This window comes from Pseudopodoces humilis, chromosome 8 (genome assembly GCF_049639895.1).
Source record: "Pseudopodoces humilis isolate 2021_Gansu_Grassland_sample_001 chromosome 8, ASM4963989v1, whole genome shotgun sequence".
Classification (NCBI taxonomy): Eukaryota; Metazoa; Chordata; class Aves; order Passeriformes; family Paridae; genus Pseudopodoces; species Pseudopodoces humilis.
This window is the reverse complement of record NC_142207.1, coordinates 35441945-35460072: the sequence shown is the minus strand read 5'-3', so window position 1 is coordinate 35460072 and position 18128 is coordinate 35441945. Positions and strand designations below refer to the sequence as shown.

General features: G+C 43.4%; 2 protein-coding genes across 3 annotated transcripts in view; both read right to left on the bottom strand.

Annotated features, from left to right (window-relative positions):
- The window catches only part of UBE2F (ubiquitin conjugating enzyme E2 F (putative)), a 53181-nt gene extending 40470 nt beyond the window's left edge, over positions 1-12711 (bottom strand). The window contains exons 1-4 of one of the 2 annotated variants that reach the window (XM_005528931.3): positions 12573-12710; positions 10616-10749; positions 2584-2613; positions 1584-1649 (exon numbers count right to left, since the gene is read on the bottom strand). In XM_005528931.3, the coding sequence (XP_005528988.1) occupies positions 1584-1649; positions 2584-2613; positions 10616-10733 (214 nt within the window). In that variant the 5' untranslated portion in view covers positions 10734-10749; positions 12573-12710. Of the gene's footprint in view, positions 1-1583; positions 1650-2583; positions 2614-10615; positions 10750-12572 lie in introns of both variants that reach the window. The other variant, XM_088058921.1, reaches the window with a different exon arrangement.
- A 3647-nt stretch (positions 12712-16358) lies between these two features.
- On the bottom strand, positions 16359-17481 carry LOC102112572 (interferon lambda-3-like). Its single transcript, XM_005528932.1, has 5 exons — positions 17314-17481; positions 16993-17055; positions 16694-16843; positions 16551-16613; positions 16359-16460 (listed from the first exon to the last, which is right to left on the bottom strand). Exons 1-5 carry the CDS (start codon positions 17479-17481, stop codon positions 16359-16361), a joined length of 546 nt encoding a protein of 181 aa, XP_005528989.1.
- Positions 17482-18128: the final 647 nt, after the last annotated feature.

Sequence of the window (18128 nt, the reverse complement as noted above, 5' to 3'; positions counted from 1 at the left end):
ACTTTCTTGATTTGTGCTGTTTTCTGCCTTTAAAACACTAAGCTATAGCTGATCACAAGATTCTACACCTGTAGAATGCACAGCTGAAAATAGATGTTTACTTGGGTCAGGCTGCAACTGCAGAGACTTCAGCTGTGCAGCTATATTTAGAGTAACAAAAAGTTAATTAAGATCATCTCATTGGCAAGATCGTTTCAGCAACGAAGCTGGCACAAAACCCATGCTCTGCATTCAACAGCTGGTTTCTGCCTGCAGCATCCTGCTGCACAGCAGCCAACAGACAAAACAATTCCTAGGATTTAAACACCTTGGAGTTAGGACAGCTTTTTCATACATCACTCATTTGTACAGTGATGCTCTTGTCAAGTCAACTCCTTTCCAAAATACAATTAAGTGGCATCATGTAAAGTGAAGGGCATTTGGTGCAAGCAGAATTAACACCCACCAAATAAATATGAGCACAACTCCTACACAGGATAACAGGGCCAAGGTTCTAAATTAGCTCATGCATCTATTTTTAATTGCACTGACAAGGGCAGCCTCACTCCTTTTGCCATCACAAAAGGGAGCCACATGAACAGACATGTTAACGGAGACCACCCAAAATTTCTGCTGGAGGAAGAGCCAATAAACAGCAACAGTGACACCTAGTGCTGCTCTGGCTTCAAACTGCTGGATTACAGAAACATTTTAGGCATTCCATTAAGTGCACACCGCTGTTTCTCCAGGTTATACACCAGGATGACTGACACACCTCACCCAAATTCTGCTGTCACAAAGCATCTACAGAAAATGGGCACCCACAGGAATGAGCTGGCAGGGGTCCACTGAGCCCAGCACATCTAACTCAAACCACTCAGTGCACTGCACACAGCAATGTTCTCATTTAAGCAGCTGCACAGTCTCAAACACAAGAAGTATGTGACAAGTTTAAATCAACTTCCATGCAAATTCATCCATAAAACACAACCTCCTATTCTAAAATAGAGAAACACAGAAAACACTAATTTCAGGTGGCTATTATATATTAATATATTAACTTATACGGAAATGATAATTTATGAAAATGCTTTTACTCACCAGCCTGCCAGCAAGAGCTTCACAGGATACTTAAGTTGTGTTAATAATAAAAAAATCTGATTTCACATATTTGAACAATCAGACTCAGAGATTCCTCCTTGCTAAGCATCTTCAGACACGCCTAGGATTGAAATTTTCCAGCACTGTTATACTGGCAACCTCTCTTTACACCTCTGCAGAACCAAGCAACCAGTACAAGGGAACACACAACCCAACAGGGCTGTAATGCAAAATAAATCAAGGTGGTTTGAAACTGGCCGAGAGGAAAAAAGTTCTCAAAGTAAGCAAACAAGTATTTCCTAACCCTACTCATTTTTGAAGGCCTTTTTACTGGAATCTGGTTGTCAAAACTCAGCCCAGTTTCTTCATCCCATTAATAAAATAATTACTATAGTAGCCAGACTTTCTGTGACTCGAGGCTTTATTGGAATTCCTCTTGGAATTATGTTTCCTAAACACGAGCACACACAGAGAAACAAAAGTAACATAATGAAAAAAATTACCTGGGGTTACAGTTAGTTGAAAGTAATGGAGCTTGTTTGGGTCAGGAAAATTCACTTTACATGTACCTGTGAAGCAAAGGAGTAATTTACATCAGAAATGAGCTCTCCACTGTTGGCTGGCATGAGGAGGCAAGTCTATCATGGATATTTTATCACTCATATTATGCAGTCTTCAGCTTCTTAGCCCATCAAGCCAGCTGTTCCTTTTCTGTAGCCAAGGAGCTAAATAGTATCATAGTTATAAATCCTATTTGCCTGAAAAAAACTACCTAGAACTGTGCACAAACCCTTGTAATGAAACCACACATTCTTCAGGTATTTTTACCCTATAACAGAACCTACACTGAAAAAAGTTTAACTAAAATTACTCTGTGTAAATTCTCAGTAACTGCCCTTAAGGAAGGCTTTTATCTCAAGGAAGATTCCAGGTCTAAAACCGTATTATCTTGCCTTGGTTTTTTTTTTTTTGGTGTTTTTTGTTTGTTTGTCTTCTTTTAGGGAATATGGATCACTCTTAAAAAATTTGTTTTCTTGAGTATTTTCACTATTAACAAAGACATCAGGTTATATCCTGAAGTGAAAAAACTGCAGGTTGACTTCATATTCCCTAAGAGCTGAGCTATTTCCTCTGCCCCCTAAATCAGAATCACCTGTTTCAAAAATGAGGGAATAAAGAAAAAAACAGGCATGAGGCACTGATAGCACCCTTGAGCCCCAGGAACCTTTTGGGCTCTTTGTGAAAGCTTTGCTGCCACTCCCCAGCAATCAAAAACTAGAAGCAAATTATCAATACTACTTCCAAAGGACAGTTATGAGAGTCCAGTTCTCCACAGCCCCTTAATGGGAAGCAACAGAGAAAATCTGTTCAAGCCAGAGTGGAGGAGCTTTGCACAGCTTTCCCTGAGTTAACAAATACCATTAGTATTCATACTTTAATCAAAATGTTCACTTCAATGGTCCTTTCCCCCTTAAAATGCATACTGTTAAATGTTATACTCACAAGGTAAATTAGCTTCAAGGTCTGCAACCTCTGTTGAAAGAAAAAAAAACAAAACAAAAGCATTATTTATATAAGGTTAAAGCCCTTCTTCAAGTCCAAACTGGCAGATCTAATTTAAACCACACAATAAATCCAATTTTACTTAAAAATATAATTAGGCTGCAGTGGAAGTTTACCTTGAAATTTCTCTTTTAAGCCACTCAATTCATTACTAAAAATGCTCATCTGCCCTACAGACATTGCAAATGGATCTTCCTTTGATGGGGAGTTCAGCTCTGCCGAGACTGAAGCACAGGGGCTGCTACCACACACAGCAGTGGCATTTCCAAAGCACAGGTTTTGTTACTGATAGACACTCCTATTCAATTAAATTTTCCTTTTATTTACTTCCTGAGTTAAAATTCATAAAAGAAAGGAAGTATCTTGATTCTATTCCACAGACCCTAGGAAATGAAGTGTATTCCTAAGCCTGTCAAGTCACCTTCCCTGGAAGAATCCCTGTTTTTGTGTATTTTATTGAAGTCTTACTTTCAATTACATATGAATGAGATGCATCAAGGTATCTCCCCCCCTTTACTTCTAAAGTCCTAGAAAATCAAATTGAGTATATTTTTGGCTTTTCCTGTGGTCTTATTTTCCACTTTAACTGTTTTCAGGCCTCCACAGACACAGCCCATTTAACTGGGCTGACAATGCTTAAGAGATTTCAGTACCAACTCTCAAAAACACACACATCTGAAGAAACCTGTCATTCAGAATTCTTGGTACTGAACCCAAACTGAACTCATCACAACTCTCCAGAACTTCTCCTGCCATCCATGCTTATCAAACCTGGCATTTCTCTGCAGTGGGAACGATGATTATTTGACTCCCTCCTCCCTTGTGCTTGGCACACCATGCACGTGCAGCCTACTACACCAAGAGAAAAAAACCACCAAAACAGAAGCATTGTGCTTCACACTTACTAAAAAATTCACAACTTCACTCTTTTAAAATCCCACACTTGCAGCCAGAGCTGATTTAACCAAAGCTATGCACTGAAAGACAACAGTGGAGCCATACTTTTGCTAAAGTATTGTCTTTAAAAAACACACAAATTTCAGCTGTAATCAAGAACTTTATTTCAATTTTCCCTTCCTGGTTGATAAAAAAAGATGTGAAATGAACTACTGAAGGCTGCAGCTATGAAAACTTTTTGTAAGATTACTCCCTCAGTCCGTCTTCGAATTCACCAGCCTTTCATAGTGGGAGGCACATCAATCTTCACTACAGTGCAAAGCTCAGGACATGGTTCAATTATTTTAAGGTGTTGACTGCTTTCCTTTATTGCTTTCTGTGCTTTTGTGATGTGCAGTTTAATGAATCCTGCCTGCCCTTTCCCTGATCCCGAAAATGGGAGACATTTAAGGGCAGAGCATGTTCAGCCCCAGAGCAGTTGTGCTGAGCCAGGGCTTCACTTCTGCCTCCTGCAAGGTTCAGGAGGGAGTTTACAATCACCAGAGTCCTCCTAAGTGTGAAAATTCCCTGTAATGTGTTCACACTTCTGGGTCTCTCTCTTGGCACAAGAATGAGTATTTTTTTCTTGTTAAAACATGAAAACAAAATCCTCACACCCTGGAGAAGGGAGCACTGTGCTCCTTCTCTGAAGGTGTGCAAACAGGTGGGAATGCTGTGCTAATAAATCCACACAAAGGTTTTGGAAACAAAATGGCCCAAAATTGAGGTTCCTAATGAACTCTGCAATAAACCACTGAAACTAAGAATGAAACAACTTCATGGAGACAAAGCAGATAAAGATCTGCCTTCAATAATCTAAATGTTTAAAACACCATCAAGTAAGTCAACAGATGTTACTATTAATTGTGCAATATGAACAAACACTGCTGATTCACCAATTACAAAGCATATTTAACAGGCCAAAGCTCAGTGTTTGAGAGTTTTCCAAATTCTGTGTCTCTTTGGTAGTGACAACATTGACATTAGAAGCATTTTTGTATGCTGCTGCTCAGAAAGCAAACATTTTGACCAGAGTATTCAAGCTCCATTAAGATTCTGATGTTTTAATTTAATTTTCTGCATAAAGCAATACCTCAGTGTGAATATTCTCTGTAAGGAAACACCCCTTGTGCAGGCTGCCAACTTATTTAACAGACATTTGTAAACAAGCAAAGCACAGAAATGACAGAGCTCCAATGCCCTCAACTTCCAAGAGCTCCAAAATTAAAGAACTCACTAAGTTAGAGAACTTAGTTTTTATGAGCTCCTCCTTTAAGAAATGACTGCCACTACAGCTGAACAGTGAAGAAAATTCAGTTTGACTACTTTTCACGGTCATTTTGTGGAGAATCTGTGTCTGTGTCTCAATTCACACCATTAAGATGACGAGACAACCAGAAAATCCAAGTGTCAGGAAACTCCAAACAGTCCATCTGGTGTTTCCAAAACCTTGTGTGACCTGGTGCAGGAGCAGCCCAAGTGGAGGTGCACTTGCAGAATCCTGCTCTTGACCTGGTACACACTTGCTTGAACAGTTCCACATGCTATTTTAAACCATAAAAAAGTGAGGCTTAAACTTAAACCCAACATAAACACTGGAAGAGTTGAATGCAAATGAATTATGTCTCAGCTTTCTCTCTCCTATACAGCTCCTGAGCTGCTTCTAAGCCTAACACAAGCAGCCAGAGTTATTTATTCCACAAAAGATTTCACAAACAATAACTCTCCCTACCCATGACAGCTCTCCAGACAGAAATAGGAACACTCCTGCTGTGTGTACAAGGTTTATGAATGTTCTGTGCACACACCACAACCTCATTGCTCTGCTCCCTCATCTCCCCAAATCAGAATTTATCAGTGCTTTGTTTACTAAATTTTCCACAAAAATCAGGCTCCATGCTTCCTGCTGGAGTTTGGTTTCAAGTATACAAAAAAAAAAAAAAGCATTATTTCCTCAAGTGAATATTCTTATCCATAGCAGTTATTACTTCTCTCTGGTTTTGTTCAAAAAGCCCCCTCTCCTGTTTAAGTCCCTCTTTAATTTACTTCTTTAAGACTTCTAGATAGGAAGGTTAAATACCTTGGCACTAATAAAAATCCCATTTTCTATGTACTAATTCTAATATTCTGTTAATTCTGGAAATGCTGTTTGCCTCCTCATTCTTATCCATCTATCTTTATAGCATTCCCTACTTAGTTGTACAGACCAGTGCAAGAAAAAAAAAAGTATTTTCTCCCCCTCAACTTTCCTTCCCTGTTTTTGTGAGGAGGGATATTACTATTTTTGAAGGTTATAAAAAAGCAAATAAATGGCTTCACTCCTTTTTAGTTACAATGGATATTCACCTCATTTTCATCATCAGTTTCCCACTTCCATTCTCTCAGGCTTATACAGAGGCACACATAAAATATTTTCTGGTTCAACATAAATATAGTTGTAAAAGCCACAGATATTGAAGACAACCCAGGAATAAACCTTGTTAACTCATTTTCATATACACTAAGTTATTCCAAGTTGCCACAATCAAACCAAGCAGTAGTAGTAATTTAAAGCTGAATGATGAAGTTTCTGTGCACTACCAAAAATGCAGCGTAAGGGACAGCCTTTGTGATCCATGAGCTGCTACTACCACCCTGGCATGCTTTCTATCTTCAATTCAATTTAGCAGTCACCTTCATTATACAATATTAATCTCAAACACCACTTTGGTTTGTCCTCAGCCCTTTTTAAAATTCAGAAAGGATCTGCCTTTCAAGTTCAGCACTGCATGCTTGCCATCCTGGAGGAACAGTCATGCTGCCCCTGCTCCCCAGCTTAATGAAGTTCCCCTTAGAGGTGAACAGAATATTAAAAATTGCCTCTGCAGCACGGAACAAAATGAAAGCTGCTGAAGCAATTGTACTGCTTGCTCTATTTTAATTTGGGTACTAGGCCTACAGGATTAGGGCCTTACTCTCCAACTGAGCCTAGAGAGAAATGCAGTGAAAACAGATGTACAGATGAGTCACACACCATTTTGAACAAAGCTGCGCTTCACTAGACCCTCTCTACAGCTGGAAGAGAAAGATCCAAGTGACTCAGAACTACTTCCCTACATATAAAACTTTAGGGATAGAAAGATTTCCATTCATAATACATCCACAGAATAACCCAAGTGTCCTGAGACGTGACTGATACCTGAATTCATCTGTAACAATGCTGGATATAAGCAGTCAAAGGAACAACTTAAGGAAAAACTAACAAAGGGCATCAGTATTTTGAGAGCAGCTTTTCCCCAAAAGTAGAACAAAGCCTGTTTAAAGTGCATCCATCAATAAAGTCAAGGTCAGTGCCTGACACCACTACTTCAAACACCAACTGAGATGTTTCCTCACACCCATAGAGCAAATAGCTACCATACCTAAATTAGCACTTATTTTTCCTACTTTCAGGCAGCATGCAGTTGGTTGGTCTACACCAAGTCTTTAAAAGTTTGTAAGCATCACCTACACTTGTCAGTGGCTGGGGTGGTGGCCATCATCTCAATCAAAAGAGCAGTGATCTACTGACCAGGCAGAGGACACAACACAGCTGAGGGCTGCAGGGGTATCAGTGTGACAACACATCCTTCAGAGATCCTCTACTGCCTTCCTGGACTGGACTCTCTATCTAGAGAAGATATCTCTATCTTGTGTTTGTAACACAAACAAGACTGTCTGCAATTTACCTCCAGAAAAAAAAACAGACACTGTCTGTGTCTGGACAATACCCTTAGCAAAGCTGGCAGACATCCGTCTGCAGGATTTATTAGACTATCCGCAATTTACTGTGGAGCAGGAATAGGACAGTGGTGCTTCACCACTGGCAGAACACTCTGAGCCTTTTCTCATCTCCTCTTCCTCCCTTGCTGATGGCCAGGATTTCTTTTTTATGCAGGAGAGATTATTTTCTAATTTGATGCCAAGACACTGAACTGATGGAGCCTTTCCCCAGTTCTGCCACTGTCATCTGTTTGTAACTCCAGCCAAAACACGCACCAGTAAAAACTTCTACTTAAAACTGTTCTTCCAGGCTCCCTTTGGAACCAGTACAACAGCCCAAGTTCAGCTATTACAGTTCCATACAAACAAGCAGTAAAAGCTCTAGTGCTGGTCCAGCTGCAGCAGCATCACTGCTGTGTGCACACCTTTACTAGGCAGGTTTGCATACCCGTTCAAACTCATTCCTGCAATCTTTACATGACCTAGAAACACCATAAATGCCACAAGTTCACCTCCACTCAGACTTACATCATAGATGCTGCTGCAGCTGATCTATCTTAAAGTGTTGAAGCAAATTCTAGAAACTTTTGTAAACAAATGGTCTACATGAGCAGCTTAAAACAGAATATCCCCAACAATATAGTCTTTCCCATTATATTTCCCTCTCACTTTCAGCAGTGGCACTGGAATGATCTGCTTCTCCTGTCAGTTACCTCTGCACCCAGAAACCATCCTCAGCACGACGACAGCTGCTCCTGCAGCCCTTTTGGGAGAGCATCGCGATTGTGGTGGCGCATCCTCTCTCCCAAACTCTGGCCTGCTCTGCAATTTCAGCAATTCCTATCAGGCCCTGGCCTTTGCACAAGAGCTCGCTGGTGAAACATTCCTGAACTGTACCAGGAACTCCTGCTGCCTGGACAAGGTGGGAGATTGGAGCAGGAATCATCAGTCATTCCCTGATGGCTTTGAAACATTCCTTAGCTGAATTATATCCTGAGTGGAATGGTACCATTCTCACTTGAATTTGAGAAAACTCTAGTAATCCCCAAAAAAGGATTAACAGGACTATTTAATGAATTCTGAGGGGAATTTTTTAATATGTATTCCCTTGTATACATACATATCCATACATGTGCTACTTTTGCACATTTGTGTGTGTATCTATATATCTATATGTATCTTTGAGTATGTGTGTGCATTGACTTGAACACACTGTAAAACACTATTATCTTGAATCTGTATTATGCTTATAGCTGGTTAATAATTAATGTAATATTTAAATGCTTTTATCATTAAGTTCTGCTAAATCTTTTAGACATAACTGTTGAGTCCAAGCCTGAAACTGGGTCCAGCTGCACTGGGACTCCTCTCTAAGGAGTTTAGAAAGGATTTCACCCTGAACCTCCTGACTCAACCAAGTTTCCTTTGCCTTTTTCCCTTTTTTCATCACAGCCCCTGTATATATCACTCTAAATTGATTTTAATTTGGTTTTCCTTTACATGTATTATCCATGCAGTAAGTAGTGTAAACCCTGCCAACAACCTTTGTTGTGCTTTTGCAAATTTATATTAAGGCACATTTTCACCAAAGCCTTTGATGGTGACTCTTTAAGTGACCTACACCACTCATTTCACAGCAGGGATGCAACTTCCATGCACAATCAGATCAGGATCCAGCACTCAATGCTTGTCAGAGCCATGTGAGCACTGACCTGCTTTTAACTAGTTCAGTCCAGGACTCGTTCAACACTTAGTTTGAACTTAGTTAGTTTAAATACCCAGTTTTACTTAGTTTCTTTAAATACTTAGTTTTACTTACGGAGCTGCTCTGCTATCACAGCCACAGCAATTACAATTACAATACTAATTTTCTATAAATTACATTCTCTTCCTCCCCTGCAGACTTAGGTATGGTTTTGAAAAACATGACTGCTCTAAGGGTAGAGTAAAATTTCTTTGGCACCTCACATGAAGGGTATTTATTTCACACTGCTGTCTTCCCCTCAAGTCTATAGCTGTAGGTTAGGGAAAATCTCAGATTATATATATTTAGTAATTTGGCTTTGTAGCTTAGCCCAGTTAAAGAGCTTATTTCTCCTGCCTGAATCTTTCCCCCTCAGAACTGAAGTTAAATGAGGATTTCCAAATTTTAAGTGTAAGAGGGATCACAATCATGATTTAAAGAATATAAAAATTCCCTGCCCTTCAAACAATACAGAGGGAAAAATGTGGATATAACATTCCTACAGTCTCGCTGAGGCACTTCCCCGTGCACTGAGGTAGCAGCGTTTGCAGTGACACCTTGCTCCTGATATCTGACAGAATTACAAATTTCCTAATTTGGAAAAAAACTCACATGTACTGCTAGTTAGGTAGTATCAGTCAGGCAACTACAGCCATGTCTGCCTTGAATCATTCTGAAACAAGAGCAGGAAATGTGGATTTCCTCTGACTGGCACAAATCCCAACAGCAGTGTATTTGCTACTGATCATTTTCAGCAGAAACATCAACCTGAACAACACATTCCTCTGCCACTAACACTCAACTATTACCAGAGGGAGTGAACCAGAGTTTAAATTCATAGTAACTGCAAGCTGTAAGCATCTATGGATTTTTAAACATAATATTATCTATGCTACAAAAAAAAATAAATTGAAGTACAGGAAAGTGCTGTCCCTGATTTAACTACAAAATAGTTTAATTATTGTCTCACTAACTACTGCATTTACCCACAACTGCCAAGCACTGGGTTTGGGGCTTTTTTTTCCACCAGCTGATAAAAACCTACAGCTGCCTTCCTAAAACATACCACACCGTAATACAATCACTGGTTTATCATTCACAACTTCACACTCAACTTAGTGATTCCAGGCCTACAAAAATCTCCCTCTGCATTGCTTTTCAAATCTTTCTGAAGTGTGCTGCCTCCGACCTGTGCGATTAAAACCACTAAAACACTGTTGTTACTTTCAGGATGTTCCTTCCTGTGACAGACAGTTATGGTTTTGCTCAAAAAACACCTTCCTACCAAGGCAAATATACTTCTGTTCACATTCTCCTCCTATACACTCAGTGACACTTATGTGGCAATTTTTTATCATGGTTTAATTGATGATGGAGTAGTTTTCAACACAGTAAGGAGGACACTTGTTTTTATTTTCGTTATCCAATAAAATAAGCATCCCACAGGACGTTTGAAAAATACCTGTGGAAATTCATATGCAATTTAGTGCTGTTTACTGGCAACACACCTGAAAACAGTAAATCCCAACATATTTCAATATATTCTTTCACCTTTAACGAGTAGTTTGTCCCGGACAGACACCCTGCGAGTGGAGTCAGACGCTGGGTTGGACGCACGGGGGCCTCTGACACCATCATCCCGCTTCAGCTTGCTTGCCAGCGTTAGCATTACTGCTGCTTCCCACCTGGAACACAACGGGAGGGCAGGGACAGTCACCAAAAACCAGGGCGAGGAGGAAAACAAATCAAGGTTGTTGAAAGAGGAGTGAACGACCGCCATCAACACAGAGCTGCTGCACACAGGTAACAGCGCAGCGATTAAAGGCGGGGATGGCACCTGAGGAACGAGCTTGCTCGGGCTGTGAATACTGAGGGAGATGCAGTGCACCAGGCCAACAGGAAATTCAGTTTTCTGGAGGGAGGGTCAGGCTCACATCAGTGTTTACAACCCGATTTCACTGCCTGACACTGCTCCTTCAAAAGGCCGGCTGTGAAAATGCCCCTGTGGCAGCCCCCTACTCTCTTCCACACCTCACAGGACAACATTCACAGCTGCCTCTTGGCCGGCCAAAAGGGGAAAAAAAAATAAAAATGAGAAATGGGAGGCATTCCTGGAACAACTCTAACAAGGAAGTGAGGTTTGAGACAGCTCCCAGGGCACAGGAAAGGGACTGAGGCTGCAAACAGTGCAATTATCTACACAGCTGCACAACACCAACTCCTCACAGGGCAAAAACCTGACACACAGAGACCAAATAACTGAAATGAAGAGATACTTTTGCTGTGCCAGCCTTCCACTCCCGGAAATAACTGCACCCATAAATTAATTAAAGTAAAAGGTGTTCAGAATGCCAAAGTCATGAAACCAAAATATCCAATCTGTCATGGCTTAATATGTTTTGAGCCTACTCCCAGTTGAAGGCAACTCCTCCTTCTTTAACATTTTGGCTAAAACCAACATTTGGGGCTGACAAAACCCAAACCCTTCAGGCCCCCTAACAGCTAAAATTTCAGGAGAGCTGCTTATTCTTGAAGTCATATGAATTACTTCAAAAATGCAAAAAGCCAGGGCATAATCTTGACTTGGAGGTTGATAAGAGCTTAACAGAAAAAACGAGCAACAAAGCTCAGAAAAAGGAAATAATGCATTTCACAACAGTCCCTAACAGTAGGAAACTCTGGTGAGATCTACACGAAGGTCAAGCTCCCTGATGCTGACAAGTAATGTGTGTGTCAGCTTCAAGATGCATGTTTAAAAACAAAACTACAGTTCAGGGTAAATGTAAAACCCAGCTGGTTCAACTGAAACAACTGTAGTTTTTACCCCGGAGGAAGAAATGATAAGCAGAACAAAACAGTCCGTTTTTCCCTGGAGAAGGAAAAAACAACAGCTGCTTTCAAAAAAAAAAAGGAAAAAAAAAACCCAAAAGAAAGAAAAAAAGGGGGGGGGGGAATAGGGGGGTGTGAAAAGTAATGAACGCGGCCATAAATTAAAACAAAAGAGAAAAAAAACCCCAAACCTGTCAACTGCAGACCAGACCAGCTCTGTCCCCTCAAAAATACCCCCATCTTTTAGGCGCTGATTCCAAATAAATTCAACTTCGATGGGCATTAAATGCCTAAATACCTTTACAACTTGACCTAGGCAACCAGGAAACCCAAGAGGAGCGTGACCAGTCTGGAAAATAAATTATTCGCTTCGTCTGTATCCTAAATTCTAATGAAACACAGCAAGAAAGCACTCACAAACCGCAGTAAAGCTTTAGCGAGGAGACAGAGGAGGAAGAGAGAGGTGCTGTGCTTATTTCTAAGGAAGGGAGCAAGAGTCCGGGGAATTCTCCGGCTCCCCCGTAGTGAGGAAACCCCTCTGCAAGGCGCGGGGATCGCGGGGGAGCGGGGCCGGGGGCCCCGCTGCAAGCCGAGGCCTGGCGGGCCGGCGGATGTGGGGACAGCGGGAGCGGCCAGGCCCGAGCCGGCGGCTGAGGGAAGGGGGACAGCCCTCACGTACCTGAGCGCGGCGTCAGGGCCCGGCTGCCGCGGCCAACACCATCCCCGGCGCCGGCCCGGGGGGGAGCGGCGGTGGCGGCTCCTCCTGGCTCCTCCTTCCTCCTCTTCCTCCTCCTCCTCCCTCAGCGGAGATCTCGCGAGAGCCCAGGTGGGACCGGGACGTGACCCGCCGAGATCTCGCGAGATTTTATCTGGGGCGGCGGGGAGGCTGTTTGCCGCCGGGAGGGCGGCGCCATGTTGGGGCTGCCTTTGAGGGGCCCCCTCCGGCAGCGCCGCCATATTGGGGCGCTCCCTCAGCGCCAGCGGGGTGCCTCAGGGGAATTGATGTTGTTAAAGTTATCTGTCCCCAGGCCTAATTTTCTCGCCTTTTATGAACGGAACCACAGAATCATTAAGGTTAGGAAAGACCTCTGTTATAAATGGAATTGAAATTTAGACAGGTCTATTAATAGCAATTTAATAACAAGGAAAAAAATTATACAGTTTAGTGAATTGAATACGAGAATACAATTTAGTAAAAGAATGCAATTTAGGGAATTGGTATAAAAGGGATACAGTTTTAATAAAAAAGTACAATTTAGTGAATATATTCATACATATGAATATAGCTTGCTAGTAATTAAGTATGATTAAAGCATAAGCAAAACCGACCAGGGTACAGGGAGGGCTTTCACCCCACCTCATGTATGAAACCAACCAGGGTACGGGGAGGGTTTCTCACCCTACCTCAGGTACAAAACAAAGCAATTCAAACTAAACTTATATACTCTATGCTTATACATATTCATTAATGTTTCCTCTAAGTCTCCTCCTATTTCCAGTTTTTTAATTTTACATCACTCTTCCTCACGGCGCATGCCTCATTTGTTGTTAGGGGGTCTTCAGTCTTCTTTTGGTGGTCTTTGGACGAAGGCTTACACTCATCCTCATTGTCTTCTGGATAACTTCACAGGTTGTGCTTGCATACTAAGCCTTGTGTTATGTAAGTAAGCATTACGTTCCACTCATTAGTCTTACATTTAATTATTTTCAGGCCCTATGCCTAAAGTCGTTACAACTTTATCCATCTCAAGGTCGATTTTGTCTTAGGACATTACTTATCTCAAAACTACATCCTGTACCTTACTTTTAACATCTGTAAAGGGGTACATCTGCCTTGTAACACAAATTCCCTTGGTTGTTTCTAATAATAACTTTCCAAATAGTTACAATTTAGTTAGCACAAATCATTTCCATTTATTAAACCTCTGAGATCACCAGGTCCAACCTTTGATCATCACCATGTCACCCAGACTGCGGCTCCCAGTGCTGCTTCCACTCATTCCTTAAGCACTTCCAGGAATGGCGAGCCCACCACATTTTTGGCGAGGCATTTCCAATAAATTTCCTTCTTTTACTGTCGCCTCACACTGCTCTGGAAAGGGGGGAGGTGATTTAGACACAATATAAATTATGCTGAGGCTATGGCAAATAGCAACACACCAAGAGGGAGGAAAAACAGCAATTGTCAGGGGGATTTCAGGAGCAGAGCTTAACCAGGCTGCAGCATTTGCCTTGGTGCCTGCTTAAATTAATCAACTATTTGTATATTCCAGCAGCAGATGAGTGGAAGACTAGTGAATTAAATGGAGTAATCAATCAAAATGTCAATAACATCAATATGCAATAGTCAATCAAGTGAAATATCAATCATATTGTAAAAAATGGAGTAACGCTTCAGAATTTTTTTAGAAGTTTAACAGGGGATAAAATAAGAGACAAAAGTCCAGCACTGGGGTGCTCTTTGCAAACAGCCAAAGAACACATGGGGGTGCAGTCCCCATAGTGTTACCTTTATACTGTTAGAATACTGAGGTACATGCCTTTCATGGAGTTCATACATTATTCAAACATTCTTGTGAACTTTTTGATGTTATGGGAATTCTTCTGTTTGTCTTCTTCACACTCTGGCTTATCTGCATGACATCCTGTGTGTCAAGTTAATATATTTTATCCCTCCTTGTGTCTCCATCCTGTTGTTTTTGCATCCTCTGATAAGGATTTAGTAGGTCCCCTTTAAATTTAACCTGGTATTTTCTAATTGTCCTCCAGCGCTCTGGTTTGTGTCACAGTTATCACTTGGAGAATTCAGTCAGCAGAAAAAGGAGGGTAACAAGATTGTTTTACACCATTTGTTTGGTTACATAGAGGTATTTTAACACCCAGTATTTAGCTAAGGCCTATAATACTGTATATTCACCACACTGCTATTTCTAAACTGGCACATTATACTAACAAACAGCTAAATAAAGGTATATGTGATACTAAATTCTTATGATCAATGCAAAAACTGATATATAAATGTGAAAGCCAATATCATATTATAGTCCTTTTTAATACAGAAGCACAACTCCATCTGATGGAATCTGTAAAAATGGTAAGAGTGCATTTAGTAACGGAGAGTGAATACTTGGGTATCGTAACTAGACTGCCCAAAAACTTCAGACATTTTCACAGTTCTGTTCAATCAGCCCTCCCAACTGTAAAATAGGTGCATAAACTTAAGTTCTTCCATTTGGTAGCTTCCACTAAATAAGGGAGCCAGGAATTAGCCATTGAAGCAGCGTCTGGGTTTGGTGTGGTAAGGCCAAGCTGGAGACCTGACACAAGGGAAGTTTGGCAGACAGCTACTGAAATACTCACTGCATCCTAAACATTCACCACAATGATACCACTACCCCTTCCCTAAAAAAAACATGGATCTGAGCTGACTGAAATCTAGTTAAACCAGCACAAAACTGCTGCTTAGAGCCCTTTCTTCCCTCCTTAGGCTTTTCTTTCCAGATACAGGTATAGTTTGGATAACACAACACGGCAGCTTCGGACAGAAATGTCCTGAAAACACCCTCCTCCTCCCACAGGTGTTGGCTGTTTGTAGGTCCCAGAGAGGGCTTTCTTACAAGCCTCCAAAAGTGAGGGGTGAAATCAGGAGCAGGATCAGGAGGTGGGTCCCAAAGCAGGTACCGATGGCATCTGCCTGCTGGGAGATCCCAGGTCACAGAGCAAAGCATTCCCGCAGCCTGGCTCTTTCGGAGAATGAGCCGTGCCTCGCTGGAGACAAACCCCGGATTCCACGGGGAATTCCGGACACGCCTTCGGGGCTTTCCCTGCCCTTGGGAGGTGTTGGCCCCAGGGCATTTCCCTCTGGATGGGTTTTCATTGCCTCGGGTGCTGCTCCTGACATTAGATGGCAGCACACGGGTAGCGCCTGGGGCGTGGCCAAGTGACGGAATCTATTAAAGCTCTCCAAAAAAACCCAAAATCCCGGTTTTTTAACTCTCCCCGCCCCCAGATTAAACGCAACGAGGTTCCTTTTGGGCAATATCCTTGCAAGGATGTGCAGGCTGTGGTATTGCAGAAAAGCATAGTGGAAACACGCGATGGCAGCTTATCTAAGTAGTTTCCTACTTTAGTTTTCATACGAAATAGCACTTAAGAAAATAATTTACACAGGCAAGTATGCAGAATATACTCTTTAATAAATAGCAGATAAAAAAATAGATTTTCTTAAAAACATTTTGAGAACCAGAAAAACAAAGGTACCGTATAAATAAGCATTTTCACATTCTTTCAGGAAGGGCATTATCCCGAGCCAATAATTTAAAGGGGGGGGGAATAAAAAAAAAAGTTTCCTGAGCTGGCATAAGTGAGAAAAAGGGTTAAATAGGTTAAATGGGAAGTAACAGCGCGGAGCAGTCGCTTTTCCCCGGTTCTCGGGGCGTCCCTCGGGGGCGGTGCCGCGGGCGCTTCAGCACTTGTCCTGGAGGGCAGCGCAGCGCAGGTCGGCCAGCACTTGCAGGACGTGCAGGATGGTGGTGGCCCTCAGGCACGCCGTGCTCTCGGGGGTCTCCTGCGGGGGGAGATGGAGCGAATCAGCTCTGAAGTGGGGGCGCTGACAGCCCGAAAGCGTCACCCCGCTGTCCTGACTTACTGTGTGCACGGCCGCCTGCAGCTTGTGCAGCCAGTGCCTCAGCCTGCCCGAGGGCTGCTGCGAAGGATCCACCTGCGAGGAGAGAGGCTGGGTAAGGAGCGGCCCCGCAGCGCGGCCGCTGAGCCGGCCCGGGGCAGGGCTCTGGGGGAGGCACTCACACAGCCCCGCACATCCTCCCGGGCCTGCCTGAAGAACTGCAGGGGCCGCCGGCGCACTTGGGCAAAGCTGGGGACAGCGGGCAGCTCCAGCATGGCAGTGGTGAGGTTCAGCTCGGCCGCCACCAGCAGCACTCGGTCGGACATCTGTGGGTGTGAGTTGGCCTGGTTAGTGACCCGAAGCGCCAGGGCTGGAGGATGGGGGGTCTCAGAGACCTGCCCGGGGGTGCGGGTGGAGGTGGAACCGGCTGACAGGAGAGGTGTGCCCCCTTTTTACAGCATCAGCTCGCTCTTACCGGCAGGTCTACTGCATTCCATTTGCGGTAGAAGAGCCTGGTGTTGCATTTGTGGCTGCTCACCTGCAGGCATAAACCAAGAGAGAGGCTGAAAAACTCTCATTGTGACTTCTGGCAGTGCTGTACAACCCCAGCCGGCCTAGAGGGGTCTGAAACCAGGACAAAATTTGACCCAGCATCCTTCATGTCCCTAAACACACTTGGAAAAATAACTTCCTCATCTCCAAACTGCTGCAGAAAACATGCACCTTGTCACTCAAGTCTTGAATTCAGCATCCCCTCTGCCTTGCCCCTGCCAGCCTGCAGCCCCCTGTCACCAGCAATACTCACAAACTCTTGTCTCATCTTGTCCACAGCCTTCTTCTCCTCGGGTGCAATGTTCTGGTACTTGGACAGCCTGCAGCCGTTCCTCAGCGTGTCATGGGGAAAGGAAGCCCCCAGGCTGACCCCCAGCACCAGCACGAGCAGTGAGCTGAGACTGAGGCACATTTCGGCAACGAAAGCTTGACAGTCAGCGATGGATTGCGATGGGGTGAGGAGGCTGCGGTGCAAGGTGCCAGAGAGGATGAACTGGAGGATTCCAGGCAGGATTCGCTAAATTTCAGATGCAGAGGTGCCTGACGGGTGCCACAGGTATCCTGTTCAGACGTGGAGCTTCTGAGCTGGTGGCCGTCACAGGGAGCTGCTGTGCTTTGCTGCTCCATCTCCAGCTTTTTATTCCTGCGTGGCATTTTCATATTCGTAGGAAAATCCAGAGGTGATAGAGCTAGAAACAAAAATGAAAGTGGTGCAGGGAATCTCCCCTCCGTTACCTGCCCTGCTGCGCCTCAGCGCGGGATGCCGGGGCGTGCTGGGGCTGAGGGGGCACTCCGCTGCCAGCATGACCCAGCCCCACCCCATGCTGAAAGCTGCAGGAGACACCTGGGGACAACAAGAGGGTTTTGGTGCCTCCTGAGTGGCAGCAGGAGTTCAGGCCTCAGTTTCCCCGTGGGAAAGGCCATGGCAGGGAGGGGGCATAGCCAGCACTGCACAGTCCAGGCTACAGGCATGAGCTTCTGTGTTCTCCTGAGGGACCAGGCTCACCACCAAAGCAGGGAAAAAGGTGAAAGCAAAAGCACTTCCACCTGAAGTTTTCC

Coding starts and splice junctions, on each gene's coding strand:
- LOC102112572 (XM_005528932.1), bottom strand. CDS start 17,481: ATGTGCCTCAGTCTCAGCTCACTGCTCGTGCTGGTGCTGGGGGTCAGC. Junction 16,844..16,992: donor GGAATGCAGTAGACCTGCCG/GTAAGAGCGAGC, acceptor TCACACCCACAG/ATGTCCGACCGAGTGCTGCT. Junction 16,461..16,550: donor TGCACAAGCTGCAGGCGGCC/GTGCACACAGTA, acceptor CTCCCCCCGCAG/GAGACCCCCGAGAGCACGGC.